The sequence below is a fragment of the Carcharhinus amblyrhynchos genome, chromosome 16 (genome assembly GCF_965287045.1).
Source record: "Carcharhinus amblyrhynchos chromosome 16, sCarAmb.v2.hapA, whole genome shotgun sequence".
NCBI lineage: Eukaryota > Metazoa > Chordata > Chondrichthyes > Carcharhiniformes > Carcharhinidae > Carcharhinus > Carcharhinus amblyrhynchos.
In genome coordinates, this window is record NC_137339.1 from 15,119,268 (window position 1) to 15,142,766 (window position 23,499).

At 41.2% G+C, this 23,499-nt stretch overlaps 1 protein-coding gene across 1 annotated transcript; it reads right to left on the reverse strand.

Moving 5' to 3' along the window:
- Window positions 1-4,262: 4,262 nt before the first annotated feature.
- On the reverse strand, window positions 4,263-15,147 carry rbbp8l (retinoblastoma binding protein 8-like). The gene is made up of 5 exons (XM_080205217.1): window positions 15,109-15,147; window positions 12,860-12,955; window positions 6,617-6,729; window positions 6,446-6,521; window positions 4,263-4,446 (listed from the first exon to the last, which is right to left on the reverse strand). Exons 1-5 carry the CDS (start codon window positions 15,126-15,128, stop codon window positions 4,263-4,265), a joined length of 489 nt encoding a protein of 162 aa, XP_080061343.1. The 5' UTR covers window positions 15,129-15,147.
- Between the last annotated feature and the right edge of the window lie 8,352 nt (window positions 15,148-23,499).

Genomic DNA, 23,499 nt, shown 5'->3' on the forward strand with positions numbered 1-23,499 from the left:
CTCTCTAAAAGGGAAAAGAAAAATGAGAAAATATTAACAGCACGAAGGAAGTTTTCACTTTGTGTGAAAGTATAAAAGTGTGCATAAAAACAGGCGTGAAAAGCCATTTGCTTCCCTTCTTCTTTGTTCAACTTGTGCCTAATATAGTATTCTCTAGCTCATTGTTAGCTGTCTTACCTCTGAATTAGAAGAATCTCGGTTCAAGTTGCACTCCGAACACTGAGGGTAAAATTTAGATGGGCCACTGAGGAAACCACAGTATGGTACAGTAAGGTATGATACAGTAAGGTGCCTCGAACGAGACATTACACTGAAGTGCTGTCCCTTTGCTGAGATGATATTAAAGGATCCTCTGGCATGAATGTTGCCTCTTAGGTTTTGCAGGTGAATGTAGTGCACAGAACACACAAACAGGCTGCGCACAAACAAAGATGTCCCTTTAAGATTGTGCAAGTGAGGTGCAAGGACAATCTTAATGGAACCCTTTGAGTGTAACAAATGGACCATGTAGAGTGAAGGGGAATTAGAGAGAACATTGCATGGTACTGTTTGAAGAACAGCTCCTTGGTGTCCTGGCCAACATTTAACCTTCAATCAACATCAGTAAAATGGATTATCTGGTCATTATCACGTCATGTTTGTGAGGTCATGGCGTGTGCAGATTGGCTGCCATGTTTCCTACATCTCTACACTGATTACATTTCAAAAGCACGTCATTGGCTGCAAAACACCTTGGGACATCTTCAGGTTGTGAAAAGCATTATATGAATGCAACTCTTTCTTAACTACACTTAGCAATTGGGCACTTGCCTAAAGTATACTTGTGATAAAATTGATAGGAGTATGACTATTCTGCATTGTCCGGTCGATCTTGATAAGGGTGGCATGGTGGCACAGTGGTTAGGACTGCTGCCTCACAGTGCCAGGGACCTTGCATCATTATCTGTGTGGAGTTCACACATTCTCCTTGTATCTGCATGGGTCCGAGTGCTCCGGTTTCCTCCCACAGCCCAAAGATATGCAAGTTAGTTTGATTGGCCATGATAAATTGTCCATTAGTGTCAGGGGGTTTAGCAGGGTAAATATGTGGAGTTACAGGGATAGGACCAGGATGGGATCAATGTCAGTGCAGGTTCTTGGCCTCCTTCTGCACTGTAAGGATTCCATGATTCATGAACAATTGAAATTATGAAATCCTGAGGAACATTTGGTAAGAAGTTTATCTAAACATGCCTTTTAATCTTCGGGCGGGATTTTCAATGCGCCCTCTGGAAAAATCCACCTGAGGACCTTTGTATAGTCCTGTCCTGCCCGCTAGCATTCCTGTGGCTGGTGGATGGGACTGGACAATTCTGCTCAGGAATTTCAATTAGGTGCGTCCCATTCAAAACAAAAGGACAAATGACTGAGAGCCAGAATGAATCTTGGCATATTGAGCAGACGCTGCTGAAAAATGTGATTGTTATCATGATTGCACAATGCAATGGGAAAGATGACAGGAATGTTTGACAATCTGATGTGATTATTGAAGGACAGGCTGCATGATTTCAGGTGTTACTGTCAAGATCGCTATCTATGTATCTCACCAGATTATGCAACACACTTCATCTAAATGACTGTGAATCCAGCCTCAAAGAGGCCTCACTTCTCTGCTTGAGATGGGCACAATGCACAATAAGATACAATTGGGAACAGAAGGAACTAGTTGATTGTTCTTTCCAAGCAGCAGAATTGTGCGATTTATACAGACCCTGGATATTTAATAAATCCGCTGCACATCCGGATAAGCCCAATAACAATAAGTGTAGAATAATACTTTAATTGGAAGCTGTGTACTGTATGTCTAGTAAGTAGTCTCACAACACCAGGTTAAAGTTCCACAGGTTTATTTAGTAGCAAAAGCCACTAGCTTTCGGAGCGCTGCCCTGTCGTCAGATGAGCCCACTCACCTGATGAAGGGGCAGTGCTCCGAAAGCTAGTGGTGTTTGCTACTAAATAAACCTGTTGGACTTTAGCCTGGTGTTGTGAGACTTCTTATTGTGTTTACTCCAGTCCAACGCCAGCATCTCCACATCATGTTATAAGTCTACCCAGTGGAACAGTGGTTAGCACTGCTGCCTCATGACGCCGGGTTCAATTCTGGCCTTGGGATACTGTCTGTGTGGAGTTTGCACATTCTCCTTGTGTCTGCGTGGGTTTCCTCCGGGTGCTCTGGTTTCCTCCCACAGTCCAAAGATGTGCGGGTTAGGTTGATTGGCCATATTGAATTAACTCTAACGGTAGAGGAATTAGCAGGGTAAATATGAGGGATTATGGGAATAGTGCCTGGGTGTGATTGTGGTCGGTGCAGACTCGATGGGCCAAATGGCCTCCCTCTGCACTGTAGGGATTTGATAATTCTATAGAATTTTAATCTTCATTTAATGCTATGCACTAAATATTGGATAATGCTCAATAGAAGTGAATGATTCTTCTATCGTTTTCTTGATAATGCAATGAATGAAGCCATGTTTATATGTAGTTATGTGAAAAGTATTTTACTGAACATCATCCAGGTTTTTGAATGTTTTCAATCAATGCTGAAAGCAGTCACAGCTACTCATAGATACAGTGACAATCTTTGATGGAGCAATTTGGTATTTTCTCACCATTCTGACGCTGCCCTAAACTTAAGGTTAAAAAATGCCTCTTTTATTTGTGTTCCCAATATAAAACAGTACACGTCAAAGGGAATGGTTGCTCTTGGTTGCTCTTGCCAGGTCATCAGTAAACTCACTGCACCAGGCAAGATCCACCATTACTGGGAATCTTTTATTTTACACCAATGGCTTTTCTACATGGGGTGAGCAATCAGTTAACTCCGAGGACAAAATCAGCAGAGCCCAATCATGCCTTCACCCAATATGGTCTTGCCAGCAGGACACGCTGCATAGTGATCAAGAGCAGGAGCCATTCCTCGCTGGATTCCACTCCCCCCACCACTGTAACCTATCCCCCTGCCATTACAGCTGATGTCAGCAAATCCAATGCTGCCCGCTGATCAGGTTTCCCCGCAATGCTGAGTGTTAGACAACACTCGAGATCCTTGTAAACACTAATTGATGATGTTGAACCTGAGACACTCAAATTAGCCGCATGACTAAACTTGGGGATATGCAACTGAGCTCCTGATGTGCTTGAGTTGTAACTTAACACCAGGGGGCGGCACGGTAGCACAGTGGTTAGCACTGCTGCTTCACAGCTCCAGCGACCTGGGTTTGATTCCCGGCTTGGGTCACTGTCTGTGTGGAGTTTGCACATTCTCCTTGTGTCTGCGTGGGTTTCCTCCGGGTGCTCTGGTTTCCTCCCACAGTCCAAAGATGTGCGGGTTAGGTTGATTGGCCATGCTAAAAATTGCCCCTTAGTGCCTGAGATGTGTAGGTTAGAGGGATTACTGAGTAAATGTGTAGGGATATGGGAGTAGGGCCTAGGTGGGATTGTGGGTTGTGCGGATTTGATGGGCCAGAATCATATGATTCTATGAAATAAATTGCCTACTTTTTTTCTTGACTATCCAATAAGAAAAACTGGCTACTGTAATAAGAGGCAATATGAAATAAGCTTACTTGACAAATGGATAGAAAATAAACGATTGCACTTTTGTGTAGAAAATAAAATAACCATTACTAATTACACACTCTACTGGAAGGATGTGGAGGCTTTGGAAAGGTACAGAAAAGATTTACCAGGATGTTGCCTCTCATGGAGGGCATGAGCTATGAGGAGAAGTTGGAGAAACTTGGTTTGTTCTCACTGGAACAATAGAGGTTGAGGGGTGACCTGATAGAAGTCGACAAGATTATGAGGGGCATGGACAGAGTGGATAGTCAGAAGCTTTTTCCCAGGGTGGAGGGGCCAACTACTAGGAGGCATGGGTTTAAGGTGTGAGGGACAAGATTTAAAGGAGGCGTACAAGGCAAGTTTTTTACACAGAAGGTGGTGGGTGCCTGGAACTCGGGGAGGCTGTGGAAACAGATACGATAGTGACTTCTAAGGGGCTGCCTGCGTGGAGTTTGTACATTCTCTCCGTGTTTAAGGGGCATCTTGACAAATACATGAATAGGATGGGAATAGAGGGATATGGGCCCCGGAAGGGTAGGGGGCTTTAGTTCAGTCGGGCAGCATGGTTGGGCAGGCTTGGAGGGCTGAAGAGTCTGTTCCTGTGCTGCAACTTTGTTCTTTGTTCCAATTTACAGTAAGCAACCAGCAGCTATTAAATATATTCAAGAATCACCCATACCTTTCGTGGGAAGCTTAAACTCCTGCTTATGGCTGCGATGCTCTGCTATTGAGCTGAACGCACTGTCCAAACTTTGCTTCCTTTTGTTAATCAAGGGTGAATCCGAATGTATAGCATTGTCCGACAAGGAGCGGCTTCCTCTGGGATAAGCTGGACTTTGCCTGGTCCTGTCAAGTTTCAAAAGGCAAGCACATAAAAACTTGTGACAGTACAGGCTCAGAAGAAAACAGCTCTAATTTTCAAACCTTGCCAAGGTTCACTTTATGTTCTCCCCATGTATCACAGTAGGATGATCAGGGTAATTTTATTCAATTTGCCTGGCTGGAAACTGACGGGAGTGGGTTGACCACCCAGTTGACTTACGCAACCCAAAACTTGACATTGGGTGAGCTGTCCAGTCCTGTTTTCTGCTGAGGATATGAGATTAAGATTAGTCCTTTAGAGTGTTATTGTATAGCAACGAAATATTCAATCCGTCAGGTTTGTCTACATTCCTTCCTTCATTCTGTGAGTGATTTTGTCTAATTCCACTGACTTCCCTACCCTTTAAAATCTCTTTATTCTCAAACATGATATGATATTAAACAACAGTTATCTGATTTCCTTTATGGAAATTGCAAACAAATCTTAACCTTTTTTTTGGAGGGGAGAGAATTTCACCTTTGAAAAACACTCTGCGTAAAGAAATGTTTTCCAATCTCCCCTTTAATTTTTGTTCTGATTATCTCAAATCTGTAGCCTGATCAACAGCAACAATCTGTCTCCATGTACTCAATCAAATCCCCATGTACCAAAGGGACATCTGTGACAAGCTGTGGGGGTATGGGAAACTGGCTTGACTCTCATGCTAAGCTGATTGGCAGTTTCGATCTTCTAATGGAACTTAGTGAGACATTCCTGTCCCACTTGGCTCTATGGAATTCTCCCATAATTTCTTTCTGAGCCTTTTCTTCATGACAATTCATGATCCCTCTAAGGGCCGCAGGTCAGACTTGTCTGGAAAATCAGCCTTTACATATTAGATGTCACTAAAAATGTGAAGAATTGAGGCATTGTTCCAATAATGAAAGCACTGATCAAACTCAATATCAACTGGGTCCACAGTTCACAAGATTCAGACACTCCAATTCTCCACTTCCTCTGGAGGCTAAGGAAATTTGGCATGTCTGCTACAGCTCTCACCAATTTTTACAGATAGAAAGCATCCTTTCTGGTTGTATCGCAGCTTGGTACGGCTCCTGCTGTGACCAAGACCGCAAGAAACTACAAAGGCTTGTGAACGTAGCCCACTCCATCACTCAAATCAGCTTCCCATCCATTGACTCCATCCACACTTCCCTCTGCCTCGGAAGAGCAGCCAGCATAATCAAGGACCTCACCCTGGACATACCCTCTTCTACCTTCTTTCATCAGGAAAAAGATACAAAAGTCTGAGATCATGTACCAACTAACTCAAGACCAGCTTCTTTCCTGCTGCCATCAGACTTTAAAATGGACCTATCATATGTTAAGTTGCTCTTTCTCTTCACGCTACCTGTAACTGCAACGCTATATTCTGCACCCTCTCCTTTCCTTCTCCCCTATGTACTCTATGAATGGTGACAATAATAAATCAAGTCAGTGTAATGTAATATATCATTGAATCAAACAGCATAAAAGGAGGCCATTCGGCTCATTGAGCCTGCCCTGACCACAATCCCACCCAGGCCCTATCCCCATAACTCCATATATTTACCTTAACTAGACCTCTGACACTAATGGGCAATTTATCATGGCCAATCCACCTAACCTGCACATCTTTGGAAGGAAACCAGAGCACCCAGATACAGGGAGAATGTGCAAATTCCACACAGACAGTGACCCAAGCCAGATTTGAACCCAGGTTCCTGCTGCTAAGAGGCAGTAGGTTGTGCCACCGTGCTGCCTCATCTATTCTTGACCTACTCAGGCTCGTGAGAGTCCAGCTATTTTACCTGAGAACAAGTATGATCCATAATTCATGTTAAGAAATATTTGTTTTGATTGTAATCTTTTTGTAGGAAAATCCTACTTGTCCTTGATATGGTAAGCATCATGGAACTGTTCTCAAAAAACAGCTATCGTGACTCCATCCCAGAAGATTATTTAGTTCTTGTTAGTGGAACAATAATGACACATTTTACTCACTCTAACAGATATTTCAGCTTTCTCAGTTCTTGGTGAAGTATTTTGTTTTCTTCTTTCAATCCATTGATTTCATTCGCTGCAAAATGTTCAAACCAGATGCAAGTAAGATGCAGTTCCGTGAAGAAGTAACAGTGGGAAATGAGCAAAGGCAGAGAGTTTTAGAGTTCTTACTGAGAACTGAAATGTGTTGAAGGCTTTGAAGTTGAGAATTTTCAAATTCCTGCTGCTTCTTTCTGGCCAGATCCTGGGTAACTGTGCATCTGTCACATAGTCCTGCTCGTAACCTAATACCAAACCAATGATTAATACGTAGAATAGATTTCAGCAAAACACAGTGAAATCCCCATAATCAACAAAAAGAAAGGCACACATTTGTGCAGGTCAGAATTCGCCAGCTGTTCGCCAGAAACGTACTGCCGCCACTTATTTCCTGGTGGCATGATTTAAAGTTTAAAGCTTATTTGATACTGTCACAAGTAGGCTTACATTAACACTGCAATGAAGTTACTGTGAAAATCCCCTACTTGCCACACTCTGTTACCAGTTCAGGTACACCGAGTGAGAATTTAGCCAATGCACCTAACCAGCATGTCTTCTGGACTGTGGGAGGAAACTGGAGCATCCAGAGAAAACACATGCAGACATGGAAAAATGTGCAAACTCCACACAGACAGTGACCCAAGCCGGGAATCAAACCCAGGTCCCTGACGTTGTGAGGAAGTGGTGCTAACAATTGTGCCACTGTGTCACTCCTGGATAGCTTCAATGGGAAATCCCATTGACAGCAGCGGGACCAGAAGATCCCGCTACTAACAAACGCTACTGAGAAACCTGTTGATGGGAGACCAGGAATTCCTGCCATTGTATCTTCTACATCTCAAAATGTTTCACAATGAAATGCTTTTGAAGCAGATTCTCTTTCGTTATGCAGGAAATGTGCAGTCAGTTTGTGCCCAGCAAACACCCTTATAGGACGATGTGATAATGACCAGATGATCTGTGTTGTTGATGTTGGTTGAAGGATAAGTATTGGCCATTCCATTTATTTATTTCACCTCAGCCTTTCAGCATTCCTTTCTCTAATGACTTTAATCATGCAATTGAAGTTGGCCTGTTAGAATATGAACTCCCTGATTAAGGGTCAAATTGATGGGCCAATCTTGCTTTGTATTTAACCAGGAGTGACCGTTCCTCTGGGACTCCTAGTATAGACTGCCAACTGAAAGCACTCTGTATCTGTTGTCAGACTTGTAAATGAAGGGGTTTTGGTGCAGGACATCTGCCTCTGAGGACTTATTACACTTTCTATCCCCTTTCCTCTTAAATACTCATCCAGTTCCCTTCTGAAAGAGTCAAAATTACTTGCTTTCACCAATTCCTATGGTAGCAAGTTCCACATTCTAATTACGTATGAGTAAAAAAGTTTCCCGTTATTTCCTTATTTATCAATAACTATCTTGTATTTATGACTCTTCGTTATAGACTTACCAACAAGCAGAAATATTTTGTTACATCGACCATGTCCAACCCATTCATCATTTTAAAAGTCTCTCTCAGGTGATGATAAATGTAGCTCTCTCACAGTTTGAAATGGGAGAATTTATAATAGAAATGGCAAAGCAACTAAACAACTATTTAATTTGTTCTTCACGGAGGAAGACACAAAATAACTTCCTAGAAATGCTCGGGAACCAAGGATCTAGTGAGAAAGAGGGATTGAAGGAAATTAATATTACTAAAAGAAGTGCTGGAGAACCTTGTAGGACAAATCCCCAGGCTCAGATATCTACATTCCAGGGCACTAAAAGAAATGGCTGTGGAAATAATGGATGCATTCTCTTTCAAAATTCAATAGATTCTGGAACAGTCCTAGCAGATTGGAGGGTCAGAAATGTAACTCTGCTATTTAAAAAATGAGAGAGAAAGAAAACAGGGAATTACAGTCCAGTTATCCTAACACCAAAAGTCAGGAAATCTAGAGTCTATTATAAAAGATGTGATAACAGGAAACTTGGAAAATATCAATGGGATTAGACTAGGAGAATATGGATTTATGAAAGAGAAATCCTGTTTTGACAAACCTACTGGAGTTTTTTTAAGGACATAACTAGCAAAATAGCTAAGGGAGCACCATCAGATGTGGCGTATTTGGATTTTCAGAAAGCTTCAGATAAGTCCCACATAAGAAGTTAGTGTGTGTGGGATTGGGGGTAATATATTGGCCTGGATTGAGAATTGGTTAGCAGACAGGTAACAGAGAGTAGGAATAAATGGGTCTTTTTTGAGGTGGCAAACAGTGAATAGTGGAGTCCTGCAAAGATCATTGTTTGGGCCCCAGCTATTCACAATATAAACTAATGATTTTGGGTGAGGAAATCAAAAGTAATACTTTAAAGTTTGCTGATGGCACAAAACTTGATAGGAAGGTGAGTGATGAGGAGGATGTTAAGAAGCTTCAAGGTGATTTAGACAAGTTGAGTGAGTGGGCAAATATATGGCAGGTGCAGTATAATGTGGATAGATGTGGAATTATCCACTTCAGAAGGAAAAACTAAATGGCAAAATATTATTTCAATGGTGATAATTGGGAAACAAAGGGATCTGAGTGTCCTTGTACATCAATCAGTAAAAGGCAACATGTAGGTACAGCAAGAAGTTAGGATGGTAAATGGCATGTTTGCCTTCATTGCAAGAAGACTTGGGTGTGGGAGCAAGGATGTCTTTCTGTAGGGTTTTGGTGAGACAACATCTGGAGGACTGTGTGCAGTTTTTGTCTCTTTATCTAAGAAAGAAATTCAATATCCTGACTCCACCTTCCCCTCCATACCCTTGATCCCTTTAACCCCAAGAGCTATATCTAATTTCTTCTTGAGGGAGTGCAGCAAAGGTTCACCAGACTGATTCCTGGGGTAGCAGGATTATCGTATGAGGAGGATTGGGTTGAACAGGTCTGTATTCACTGGAATTTAGAAGAAAGAAATGGGATCTAAGTGAGCTCTATAAAATTCTGACAGGATTGGACAAACCGAATGTGGGGATATTGTTTCCTCTGGCTGGGGGGTCTAGAACAAGGGTTCACTGTCTCAGAATAAAGGGTAGGCCATTTAGGACTGAGATGAGGAGAAACATCTTCATTCAGACAGTGGTGAACCTGTGGAGTTCTCTATTACATAAGGCTGTGAAGGCAAGTCATTGAATATATTTAAAAAGGAAATAGATAGATTTCTAGCCTCATAAGGTCTAAAAGGGTGTGGGCAGTGTGCTGGAGTATGGAGTTGAGATAGAGGATCAGCCATGATCATAATGAATGATGGACCAGGGTCAAAAGGCCAAATGACATATTCCTGATTCTATTTTCCTTGTTTCCACCTTTTCTGTCGAAATAAGAGGCCAAATCTGTTCACTCTTTCCCTGTGGTGTAATCTCTCAGTCTGGCACTACCCTTGTGAATAATTTTTTGCACTTTTTCCAGTATGTTTTATGCCCTTTTTATAACATGATGACCTGAACTGTGTATAGCACTGAAAGTGCAGTCTAATCAAGTTTAATATAACTTTGCAATCTTTAAATCAATACAACTAGATGTAAATCACAGCATCCTTTTAGCATTTTGATTGCTTTGTTGATCTACAACCCTACTTTTAATGTTCTGCTCACTTTTATCCTAGATGGAACCCTTTGCTGCTTCATTTAGTTTTTCATTTAAAGCAAGGTGATATTCTTGTTTTCCCTACTAAAGGACATCACCTCACACTTATCTATATTTAAGTTAATTTTGGAAGGTTGTAGGGACTGAAGGATGTTAGTGAGTTTCCTTCTCTCCACGTAGCATCGTCATTGTCTGAAGCTTGCTATTTATGGTTCATGCCATGATATCACCATGGGACGAGAAGGCAGGCCACAAAAACTCCCTCAGCCAGTACAAGGATTGAACCCATTCTGTTGGCATTATTCTGCACCACACTTTGGCTGCCTAGCCAACTGTGCTGATGCCCTACAGAGACCCTGGCATCACCCAACAACTGATCTGAAGCGGCTTTGGCTTATGCTACCTACGTATATCAGAAAACTTCTCAAAATTATATTAATTCACCTAACATTGCCCCCTGCTTTCAGGAATCTATTTCAGCAACATTTTGTTTGAAGGGCGGATGATCAGACATAGAAACATAGAAATTGGAAACAGGCCATTCAGCCCTTCAAGCTTGTTCCATCATTCATCTTGACCAAGGTTGAACATCAAATTCAATAACCTGATCCCACCTTCCCCTTCATACCCCTTGATCCCTTTAACCCCAAGAGCTATATCTAATTTATTCTTGAATTCACATGTTTTGGCCTCAACTACTTTCTGTGGTAGTGAATTCCACTCTCTGGGTGAAGACATTTCTCCTCACCTCAATCCTAAAAGGTTTACCCCTTATCCTCGAACTATGACCCCTAGCTCTGGGCTCCCCCACCTTCTGGATCATTCTATCTGAATCTATCCTTTTATAAGATATAAGACTTATAAAAGTCTAACCTTTTATAAGTTTCTATGACATTCTCACTCTTCTAAACTCCAATGAATAAAATCTTAACTCCCGATTTACTCTCTCCTTGCAAGACAGGAATCAGTCTGGTAAACCTTTGCTCTACTCCCTCTACCGCAAGAACATCCTTCCTCAGATAAGGGCAGCAAAACTAAACACAATACTCCAGGTGTGGCTTCCCCAAAGTCCTATACAATTACAGTAAAACATTTCTATTCCTACACTGGGCTCTGCCTGAATTTAATCTGGCAATCCTGGTACTGTAAAACATTAACACCTGTTACAGCAGGTGATTTTCTATTCTTCATATTGTAATTTTGAGACTGCAAAGGATTTTCAATGCACCATTATTCTTACACCAACACTCGTGATCATTGGCTCCCAAACACAAACAAACCTTATTTTCTCAAGTCACATGACTTCCAAAATGTGGTCAAGTCAGAAATTCCTGAGCTGCAATCAAATTCTTGAAATAAAATGTCTCCACCTGATATGGAAACACCTCATTCAAAGGGAAAGGCTGTTTGCTTTCTCTAACAACTTGAAAAGCTTGTTTGCACTCACATAAAATCTGAAGCACGTTCTATTTGGTACCTGGAACACATTCTGATCTCAAATATTTTGCATTCAAAGCTGTACACAAAATGTTGCTTAGGAACCTGCCTCTTCTCCTTTCAAAGGAAAGGTGCCAGCAATTTTTATTCTGTCCTCTCCTCGGAACACCCAATATACATTATGTCCATGGACTTCTGGTACCTCACCTGGTGTGTCTGGAACCAGAGAGCATCAGGAAACTATTCAACGTCAAAGCCCTGTCCTGTTCTTTTCCATATTCACCCATGTTTGGTTTATAGCAAAAAATATCACCACCGACAACTAAGGCTGGAATTCTCCAACCTTGCCTGTGGCTGGGATTCTCCAGTCCCGCTGCAGTGAATGGAGATTTGGCTGGGGGCTAAATTCTCCATTCTTGCTGACAGTAATAGCGGGGCCTACAAGACTGGAGATTTCTGGCCTGAAGTTTCCATTTATATAGCGCCTTCAACATGCAAAATTTCCCAATGATGCTTCATGGAGATATACGGTGCAAAAATGGCCCTTCAGTCCAATGATAACTACCACTAAAGTCGCACTAATCCCATTTTCCAGCACTTGTCCCATATCCTTGAATGTTATGATATTTCAAGTGCTCATCCAAATATATTTTAAAGGTTGTAAGGTTTAAGGCCTCCATTACCTTCCTAGGCACTACATTCATAGGAGAGTTATGAATCAACATTTGACAGTGAGCCACACAGGAAGGTATTAGGACAGGGGATCAAAAATTTGGTTTTCAGGAATGCCTCAGAAGGTAGAGAGACAAGTTGCGGGTCAAAGTGGCTAATGGAGGATATCTTTGAAATTAGGCTGAGACAGTTGAAAGCCATTGCTGGAGCAATGAAAATAGCAACCTAGAGAGAAATATGACTGATCTTTTCCACCCTGAACACTGAGATCAGTTGTCACATCGTGAAACAAAATATTGGCCAGAATTCTCTGGCCATTCACACCTCACTGCTAGCGAGGACAGAGAATTTGGCACTTGGCCAAATCCCCGTTCACTGCAGCAGGACTGGAGAATCCTGGCTGTGAACGAGGTTGGAGAATCCAGCCCATTGTATTTGGCAGGCACCTGAACCATTCAGTAATAAATGCAAGTAAAATATCAAGGTAAGTAAAATGTCAACTTAATATATACTTTAATATTCAAGAATAAGAAGTACATTTTGGGATTTCTGTTAAAGGTTTCAATGCAGTTTCGATATATTAAAATGTAAAGGGGGTGCTGCAGTTTGGAAGGAAAGGAAAGGAAACTTAAAATGCTTCTTAATGTTCATCCTACCTGTTTTCCAAATTCTTGACATTTTCGTTCATTATCTTGTGCTGTTCCCTCAGTTGATGATTCTTGCTAAATAACTCTTCCAATCTCTGTGCATCGCTGTGCAAAACATTATTGTTGCTAGATCAGATAAGTAAATGAAAAAAAATCTGAACATTAAGAGGATGATTTTAGCCAAATGCTTCAGGGACTGCAGAAAGAGAAAGTCCGAGTTGGGGTCTTGAACTTCATCACAAGTTCTGCCCTCATTTAATGCAGGCCACCATCTTGGTAAAGGAATTGATGCCAGCACCTTTAATGGTTGCCTGGACGATCATTATGGGGCTGATTGACAATTAAATTGCCTATTGGAGCTCATAAAGACGCTTCATTTTACAACCTCTCCTAACAACAGCTAATCTCCAGAGGATTTCAAGCACATCTTTAAGATGTATCACTTTTTATTGATCACTTACTGCTAGAGGTTTGAAGAGGACACATCAGGAGACTTTCTGCAGCACTCTGCCAAGACTTCAGCGCATTGTCAAAATTTATTCGACAAATACTTCGAGGGCTTTTGTCTAAAAAGAATGGGTACTATGTTTCTCTACCATATTGTAAGCTTCGAAGGAGAAAGGGAGTGCTTAGTGTCTGTAAGACGAAAGGGAGGAGAAGGTAAGGGCATGCAGAGGAGAACTGGCTGCTGCAGGAGAGAGGAACAGGAAGAATAGGAGAATGAGTTGGCAATTGCGTCCCCCTCTTCTGGACTGCTTCCACTAGGGTCTGCTCTCTCCAAAAACCTCCATGGCCTCAGCCATACACAAAGCTACCACTCGGTCAGTCAGCCCATTACATGTAGTAGGTTCATATGGCCCACTTGTTCTATTTCATGAAAACAGAAGCTAGAGAAACGAGAGCAGTGAATGCATGTGAATACTACCACCTGCAAGTTCCCCTCTATTTCACAAGTCAGCTTGACTTGGAATCATCACTGGCTCAAAATTCTGGAACTCAATCACAGCATTTGCATTGCTCCACACAAGCATGTGGCACTAGGTAGCTCCACATTTCCATAATATGTTGTTCTTTATTCATGCAGGATAGGTCAGAAAGTCCTGTCAACAGTAACTGTCACCTCTAAGTTTCATGAGGACAATTATCATACCCTCTCTCCTCGCGGCCTTGGCAGTTTTGATTGTGTCACTTCCCAAAGTTTAATTTCAACTGACCAAACAAGAACATCTTGGGTACTTCTAGGAAAATGCCAAGCTATTTAGCATTTCCAAACTATCTATACAGCTTTCCAGATTACAGACTTATTTAGCCAGCCTACATGCTGCCTCTAAGAGATTCTGTCTCATTTTGTGCCAAACAAAACAAAAGCTTTTCTTGAGAGTGATTTGCCTCTTCTCCTCACAATAAGTCTCTGTGCTCTTCATTCTGTCACTGTGTGCTTTCTCTTTTGTATTTGCATCTGAATGCTGATCATTTTCAACCTCCAGCTCCTCTGCTCATAGCTCTCCTTTGTTTCTGCACAACTTCTTTCTTGCTTCCCTCCTGTTGGTGCTCCTTCACGGTTATAGGTTTCCAGCTCATGTGGACCATTATTTCTTATTATCTACGAAAATTACAATCTACCCCTCTACAATTGATGCAAACAATCAACCATTCTTAAAAACAGTTACAGATACCCCAGACCATTTAAAGAAATAACACATTTTCCTTACTATACTGCTTCTGGGTCAAATGCATTTAGAGATGCAATGGGACGGTCAATGACAGCCACTGTGGATTTATCAAAGTCATGTTTAATGAAGTTCTTTATACATGCAAACATAGAAGCAGGTTTTACTTTTCTCTCCCTCCCTGATCACCCAACAGCAGCACAACAGGCCCACACATAAAGACTCCACTCATAAGCTCTTGTCATGATATGGCGTAGCAAGTGCCCCTTTGTTTGGAGTGCCTGGTGGAGTGAGAGAGAAGCAATGGAAAAGATGCACTAACTGTAATAGAATGTGATAACAACTGGGAATGGGGGGGTTGAGGGGGTGGAATGACAGATCATAGCTGTGTGAAGAAATTTGAAATCTCATTTCTTTTACTGCAGCCAAAATGATTAAGGAGTAACCTGATTAAGTGTTTAAGACCAGAAAGGGGAAATAGTAGCGGATTGTTTTTGGGATAGTAAAAGAGAGAACATATTTAAGATAATAATGCAAATCATTGTATAGTGTGAAGCAAGAAAAATGCAATCAAAAGCATATACTCACAGACATCGCTCCATGTTCATTTCAGTTAACTTTGCATACAATCCTAAACAGTGAAGGTAAAAGGTTAACCAGGAGAAAATAAAACTTTAAAGACAATCTAATCGCTATTTGCATTCTCACAAAGCTTTCCTGACAGGATGTGAGTGTTAAAATAAATTTTGCAAGTACGCACACTTGTCAAATATGTCAAGTGAAGATGAAAGATAACCTTACCATTACATTTCATATTTAAAAGTGACTGTTTAAATTAAATACACTTACAACGTAAAGGAATGCATAGAACGGCTAATGCTTTTTACAATTGCTGTACCTTGCACTTCTTGGTCATGCAGTTCCTTGAGCTTTGCCCAGACATCTGTAAAGTTGTCCATAGTCATTTCTCCCTCTCCTGAAGTGATTAGGTTGAGCGTTGACTGCAGCTGCACAGGCAGGCAGACACAAATAAACTTTAACCAAAGCAACAACTTTATTTTTGCTGCAATAACAACCTTCAATGGAATAAAACATCTCATGCTTCTTCACTGGAGTGTAATCAGACAAACATTTTCAAAGATTCAAAGAAGACTATCAAAATCTTGGTGAAAGAGGCAGGTTTTAAGGAGCGGCTTAAGGGAGAAAAGAGAGAGAGAAAGACTATTAGGGAGGGAATTATAGTGCTTTGGATCATGATGCTGAAAGCACGCACACCAAATAAAGTAAAGTCAATTTATTAGTCACAGTAAGGCTTACATTGACACTGCAATGAAAGTACTGTGAAATTTCCCGAGTCGCCACACTCCAGCGGCTGTTTGGGTCAATGTACCTAACCAGCACATCTTTCAGAATGTGGGAGGAAACTGGAGCACCAGGAGGAAACCCATGCAGTCAGGGGGAGAGCATGCAGACTCCACATAGACGGTGACCCAAGTTGGGAATTGAATCTGGGTTCCTGGCGCTGTGAAGCAGCAGTGCTAACCATTGTGCTACTGTGCCGCCCAATGGTGGGGCAAAGAAAATTGCTGATACACAAAAGGTCAGAATTAGAGAAATGCAGAGTTCTCCAGTGGTTGTAGCATTGCAGAAGATTACAGATATAGAGAAGAGGAGCTTGAACAGAAGGATGAGAATTTTAAAAAAGGAGTCATTGGTGGGCCAGCAACCAGTATAGGTCAGCAGGCATAGAGGTGATGGATGAACGGGAATTTGTATGAGTTAGGATAATGGCAGCAGTGTTTAGGATGATCTTAAGCTCATGGCAACTGGGAGATCGGCCAGAAGAGTTTTAGAATCATTGAGTTTAGAGGTAAAGATGAGGGTTTTGGCAGTGGTCAGGCTGAAGCTGGGGTAGAAATAAGTATGGATATGTAAATAGATTGTCTTGGTGATGGAGAGGATATGGGTTGGAGAGCGCAACTCATGATCAAATTAGGTGTCAATACCATTACAGATAATGGGTGGAATTTTCCCGCACTGCTCAGCACAGCAATCATAGCGGGCGGGATAGAAAATTCAGTGGACCATACAAAGGACCTCGGGTGGGAATTTCCGATCTTGGGGTGAATGTGGCAGGAAAATCCCACCCAATGTCTATGGTAGCATTCTAAGGATGAAAGCCACACATTCCTATAATGGGTGAACAAAAACAAAAATAACTTTATTTCATTGGATTTAATTCCCTCTATAATCTGCGACATTTACAAAAAATCCTGCCTGCGCTTTTTTCAACTGCAGCCATTACCATGTTTATTGATTAAAATTTGTATTAAAATTACTGGCAGAAACTTAGATAGATTTTGACAGATATAAAAATAAGCTCAATGTCACATGTGTCAACTAAAAATGCAGTTTTGGGATTTCCGTCATGAAGAAATGGCGGGTCAATTAGGATCCATGGATAGTTTCAATGAAAAAAATGAATCATGGATTTCCTATGTTGAGCTTTTTCAGCACTTTGTACAAGAGAAAGAGATTGCAAATGAGTTGTTTGTACCAGTTTTTCTCAGTACAATAGGATGCAAAACAATTAATTTATTCCAGAATTTGGTTCATTCAGTGCCAGGAACCAAAGCCAAAACTTATGATGACTTGGCAAAGATCCTGATAGGGCATGACTCTTCAAAGCCACTGATCATCATGGAATGGTTCAGTTTCCACTGAAGGAATCAAGAAGAACATGAAAGCATTCCTCAATTTGTTGCAACCTTAGAAAAGCTGGCACAACATTGTTTGTTTGGCAAGTCATTAGAAAATTCTCTTTGAGGCTGTCTAGTTTGTGATCTCCAAAATGAAGCTATCCAAAGAAGATTGATTACTGAACATATTTTTGACTTTAAAGACAGCAGTAGAAATCGCAATGTCAATGGAGTTGGCTGCTAAAGAGGCTTCATAATTTGGTGCAGGAATAAAGATCCTCAAGTTGGGAACTGCCCATAAGAAATCAAAACAGCAATATCACGTCACAGATGTGACAAAATGGGCCATTCAGCAAGTGAATGCTGGAGCAAAGATAGTCAATGCAAGAATTGAATCAAAATGGATCACATTGTAAAAGCTCGTTGGGTTAGACCAACTTCCCCTGAGCAGAATATTCAAAAGAAGAATCTGGGTATCTTCAAGAAGAAGAAAAAGTTGCATTCTACAAAAAGAATTTACAATATGGAAGAAAAGAATTATGACTGTGAAGAAGAGAATATCCAGTAATATGATGAAAAACTCCAACTGAATGCCTTATAGATGCAGTGAATCATACAGATGCTGGATAATTATGAAGTTAAGTGGACAATGTATTAGGATAAAGGTTGACATTGGTGCTGTTGTATCTTTAATTCCTGAGACTACTTGTCAACAAAAGCTGAAAAATCTTCCTTTAAAACCAGCTGATGTGATTTTAAAAACATACATGGAAGCTATTATGTCGTTAAAAAGTAATATCATAGTCAATGTGGAGTTGTCCCTCCATATAGTCCATGGTAATTTTCCAGCTCTCTTTGGGAGATCTTGGTTAGAGAAGATTAAGCTTAACTAGAGTGCTCTCAACAAATTGGTCGATGCCAAATACAGACCTACAGCACATTCTGGATAAATACAAGAGTGTATTCAAAGAGGCATTTGGCCAAATGAAGGAAGTTCAAGTGAAACTCAAAATAGAGCCTCATAGTCAACCAAAAAGTCTCAACATAAGATTGGTACTACATGCAATTTGTTCCAAGACGAAGAATTAGTAACACTTTTTAACACTGATATGTTAGAGCTGGTTACAATGAATGATTGGGCTACCCCATTGTATCTGCCATGAAACCAAATGTTTCAATTGGTATTTGTGGTGATTTTAAAATCACCATAAATCCAGTGGAATTTCAGTAGATTGAGGAGGGACTCACAGTTGGAACCAGGGAGTGAAGAAGAGCATTCGCACTTGTAATCTAGTCTTACCTTGTTGTACCTATATATGGAGTATAATGTTAGCAAGTGTGAGGTTATCCGCTTTGGCAGAAATAATAGTAGGAGGGATTATTATTTAAAAGGCGAAAAGCTGCAGCGTGCAACGGTGCAGAGGGATCCTGGGGGTCCTTGTGCACAAGTCGCAAAAACTCAGTCTGCAGGTGCAGCAGGTGATCAAGAAGGCGAATGGAATGTTGGCCTTTATAGTGAGGGGGATTGAATATAAAAGTAGGGAGGTCTTGCTGCAACTGTACAGGGTACTGGTGAGGCCGCAGCTGGAGTACTGTCTGCAGTTTTGGTTGCCGCACTTGCGGAAGGATATATTGGCCTTGGAGGGAGTGCAGAGAAGGTTCACTAGGCTGATACCGGAGATGGGGGGGTTAGCCTATGAAGAGAGACTAAATAGACTGGGTCTGTACTCATTGCAATTTAGAAGGCTGAGGGGGGAATCTTATAGAAACGTATAAGATAATGAAGGGGATGGATAGGGTAGAGGTAGAGAGATTCTTCCCGCTTAGAAAGGATAGCAGGATTAGAGGGCACAGCCTCAAGATAAGGGGGGAGCAGTTTAGATCAGAGTTAAGGAGGAACTTCTTCACTCAAAGGGTGGTGAATCTCTGGAATTCTCTGCCCGTTGAAGTGGTGGAGGCTACCTCACTGAATATATTTAAGTCATGGGTGGATAGGTTTCTGACAGACAGGGGAATTAAGGGTTATGGGATGAAAGCGGGAAAGTGGAACTGATCCACTTCAGATCAGCCATGATCTTATTGAATGGTGGGGCAGGCTTGAAGGGCTAGATGACCTACTCCTGCTCCTATTTCTTATGTTCTTATATTTATTCTGTTGGCAGTAAAGCACCTATTGTTAAAGATGCATTGAGCCGCCTTTCATTTACAACAATTATCGTGTTGCCTGAATCACTTTTTGGCATCTTATAGAAACACTAATCAAGCTACTATCTAAAGTACACCTACACTACTACTCTTAAAGAGGAAGTTCAGAACAACGTTTGATTTGTAATTACCTCAGGAAACTTCAGAGACAGTAGAGCATCAACTTTTAGCAAAAATAGGTCCAATTTCTTACACAGTTCAAATTGAAGATGAACTAGTTTGCCAATGCCATAGAATCCATAGAATCCCTTCAACGCAGAAGCCCATTCAGCCCATCGAATCTGTACCACAATCTCACGCAGGTCCTGTTCCCATAACCTCACATATTTACCTTGATAATCCCCTAGCACTGGGGTCAATTTAGCACGGCCAATCAACCTAACCTGCACTTCTTTGTTTTAATCCATGCTAACCAAATGTTGTCATCTTGCAATAATTTCTCAGAAGCATCTCCAGAAGTACCAACTTCTTTAATTCCTAGTGTTGTGAATACTATTACGGAAGACTTAGCTCAATCTAAGTTGTCTGATGATTGTGTCTTTGCTACTATACCATGTGAGGATGATGCTGAATTAGTTCCAAGAGCAGTAGTGTCTACTGCAGTTCCAAATCACACTTCTAGGTTCAGGACAGCCAAATTCCAGAATGTCGTATACAAACAAAGAAGAATAGGCATTCTCCAGGTTGACTTTCTTACTGACTGTGTGTAATGATCAATGGAGTATAATAGTGTGTCTACAGCATTATTGATCCTATATATAACATCATAATAATTTGTTGTCATGACCACAGAAATAAAAGGGAAGGATATTGTATATTTGCAGATTGATTTAGGAGCTGATAATTGATTTGGATGTGATGCCATTGGAGTATTTCACAGGCTCCTGCTTTAAGTTTCAGTTTATACTCTGTAAAGACAAGATCTCCTAGAATAAATCTGTTGCTGTTATTTTGAATCCATTTTTTCAAACCACATCTTTTCTTTTTGTCAAACCAACCCCTATCATAATTGCACATTATACACCCTCAGCCTCTCAAGAGATTAGTCTGACCATCAGCATCATGAAACTAACTGTCATGATCCATAGAACCATCTATATCAGCATTGACAATGTGATGCTGGAGGTTGTTGATAGCTTCACATACCTAGTCTCCACAATCACCAACAATCTGTCACTTAAAGCTAAAGTCAAAACACACATCACAAAAGGTGCAGCTGTTATGTCCAAGCCCGAGTAAGAGAATGTGGAACAACAGCAATCTGACTGAGAACACTAAACCATGTGGCTATCAAAGCATTATCCTCACCACACTCTTTTTGCAGCGATAAGACCTGGGCAACATATGTTAAGTAGCAGCAAATGCTGAACAGCTTCCACTTCCACAGTCCTGGAGGCATGCTCAACAACTCTTGGAAGGACTAGGTCACAAGGACTCTCCTTGTCTGAAAGTCATGGGGCTGGCAGTCCTCCAGACAGCCACGCTTTCTATGCTAACCTGTACAGTATTGGTAACCCACTTGGGTACAGTATCAACATGCCTCATCTAGAATCCAAGCACTTATACTTCTAGTGGGAATAGCTCGGTTATGAAATTGATGGACAATCCTGACTATTTATTTTCCCTGCCCTATCCTGGAGACATTGAGAAATTTGTATCATTCCCACTGCTGCGCTGACTGGCATTTGTAAATTTACATGGACCAATGGTTGAGGTACAGAGAGGGCAGTGCTAAATCACATGGTGCATTTCCCGTCTAGATGTTTGGAATCTTGCTCACAGGTATAATTCTGCTCATAAAATTATTTTATCGCGATCGTATCTCATATGATTCTTTTAAAGTGTCGTTTTGGACGGAATCAAAGAACACGTAGCTTTACTTTGAGATATATTAAAATGATATCAAATCTTTTAAGTGATACGCTATCTCAGTACATTTCCATACATTGTGAAATAAACTAAATATACAGTGGGTTTGATTCAATCATTTTTGTGACAATGCCAAGCAGATTTTGCGGCTTGATAATTGGCGCCAAGGAATATCCAGTGCCGTCATGGATTTCTATATGGAATGATACGTCCCTGACTGCTACCTTGCAGGAGGAGAGAGGGAAAGACATTCAGCTTCACCACTTACCATCGCCAAACATAATGGCACCGTGTTCAACCCCGAACAGAAACCCCTCCCGGCAAATGACTTCTCATTTTAAAGGAAATCATTTACTTGTGCCCTGCATTGAACCAGACAGTTCTACACCAACATGCTCTAGGTTGTTCACGTTTGTTGGTTTAGGCATTGAAAATTGCCTAAACGTGACTTGCAAAGTGCACTCTGAACCTGACCCCGATGCAAAAGAGTTAAAATGACTTGCGAGGGCACACATGAGATGGGTGTGCACAGTGCAATAATCTGGAGTGATTTAAATACACACAGTGCTATTAAAATAAAAAAAATCTAGAATTTGAAGTTTTGAATTAGAAACCATAAAATTCCTACAGTGCAGAAGGAGGCCATTCAGCCCATCGAGCATCAATGACAACAAACCCAACCAGCCTCTATCCCCGTAACCTCACGTCTTTACCCCGCTAATCCCCCTAACCCACAAACCTTGGGACACTAAGGGGCAATTTATCAACAATAATCTCTCCCTCAATGTCAACAAAACGAAGGAGATTGTCATTGACTTCAGGAAGAGTAAAGGAGAACATGCCCCTTTCTACAACAATGCAGACAAAGTGGAAAGGGTCGAGATCTTCAAGTTTTTAGGTGTTCGGATCACCATCAACCTGTCCTGGTCCCCCCTCGCAAACCCAGTTTGTGAGCCATGAAAGTACACAGGCTGGGTTTTCTGGTTCCTGGAGACTCAATGCCAGAAAGCTAATCAACAAATCAATCCAGGAGCAAGTAGGGACTTTATTTTTTTTCTGTCCAAAGACATACAGGTTAGGTTGATTGATTTTGATTTGATTTTTGATTTGATTTGATTTATTATAGTTACATGTATTAACGTACAGTGAAAAGTATTATTTCTTGCGTGCTATACAGACAAAGCATATCATTCATAAAGAAGGAAAGGAGATAGTGCAGGATGAAGTGTTAAATTCATAGCTAGGGTGTAGAGAAAGATTAACTTAATGCAAGGTAGATCCATTCAAAAGTCTGACAGCAGCAGGGAAGAAGCTCTTCTTGAATCAGTTGGTACATGACCTCAGACTTTTGTATCTTTTTCCCGAAGGAAGAAGGTGGAAAAGAGAATGTCTGGGGTGCGTGGCATCCTTAATTATGCTGGCTGCTTTGCCGAGGCAGCGGGAAGTGTAGAGAGAGTCAATGGATGGGAGGCTGGTTTGCATGATGGATTGGGCTACATTCACTGCCTTTTGTAGTTCCTTGCAGTCTTGGGCAGAGCAGGAGCTATACCAAGCTGTGATACAACCAGAAAGAACACTTTCTATGGTGCATCAGCAAAAGTTGGTGAGAGTCGTAGCTGACCTGCCAAATTTCCTCAGTGTTCTGAGAAAGTAGAGGTTTTGGTGGGCTTTCTTAACTATGGTGTCAGCTTGGGGGCACCAGGACAGGTTGTTGGTGATCTGGACACCTAAAAACTTAAAGCTCTTGACCCTTTCTACTTTGTCCCCATTGATATAGACAGGGGCATGTTCTCCTTCACTCTTTCTGAAGTCAATGACAATCTCCTTCATTTTGTTGACATTAAGGGAGAGATGATTGTTGATAAATTGCCCCTTAGATGTCCCAAGATGTGTCGGTTAGGGGGATGAGCGGGGTAAAGACGTGGGGTCACAGCGATAGAGGCTAGGTGGCTTTGTTGTCATTGATGCTCGATGGGCTGAATGGCCTCCTTCTGCACTGTAGGGATTCGAAGGTTTCTAATTCAAAACTTCAAATTCTAGATTTTTTTCATTTTAGTAGCACCGTGTGTATTTAAATCACTCTAGATTATTGCACTAGATATTGAAAGCAGCGTATTCTTCCAGTTTGAATGTACAGGCAGCAATTTTCCCACTGCTTTAAAGTAATAATGATTAACTTACCTTTGCAGGATAGAGTTCCATAATC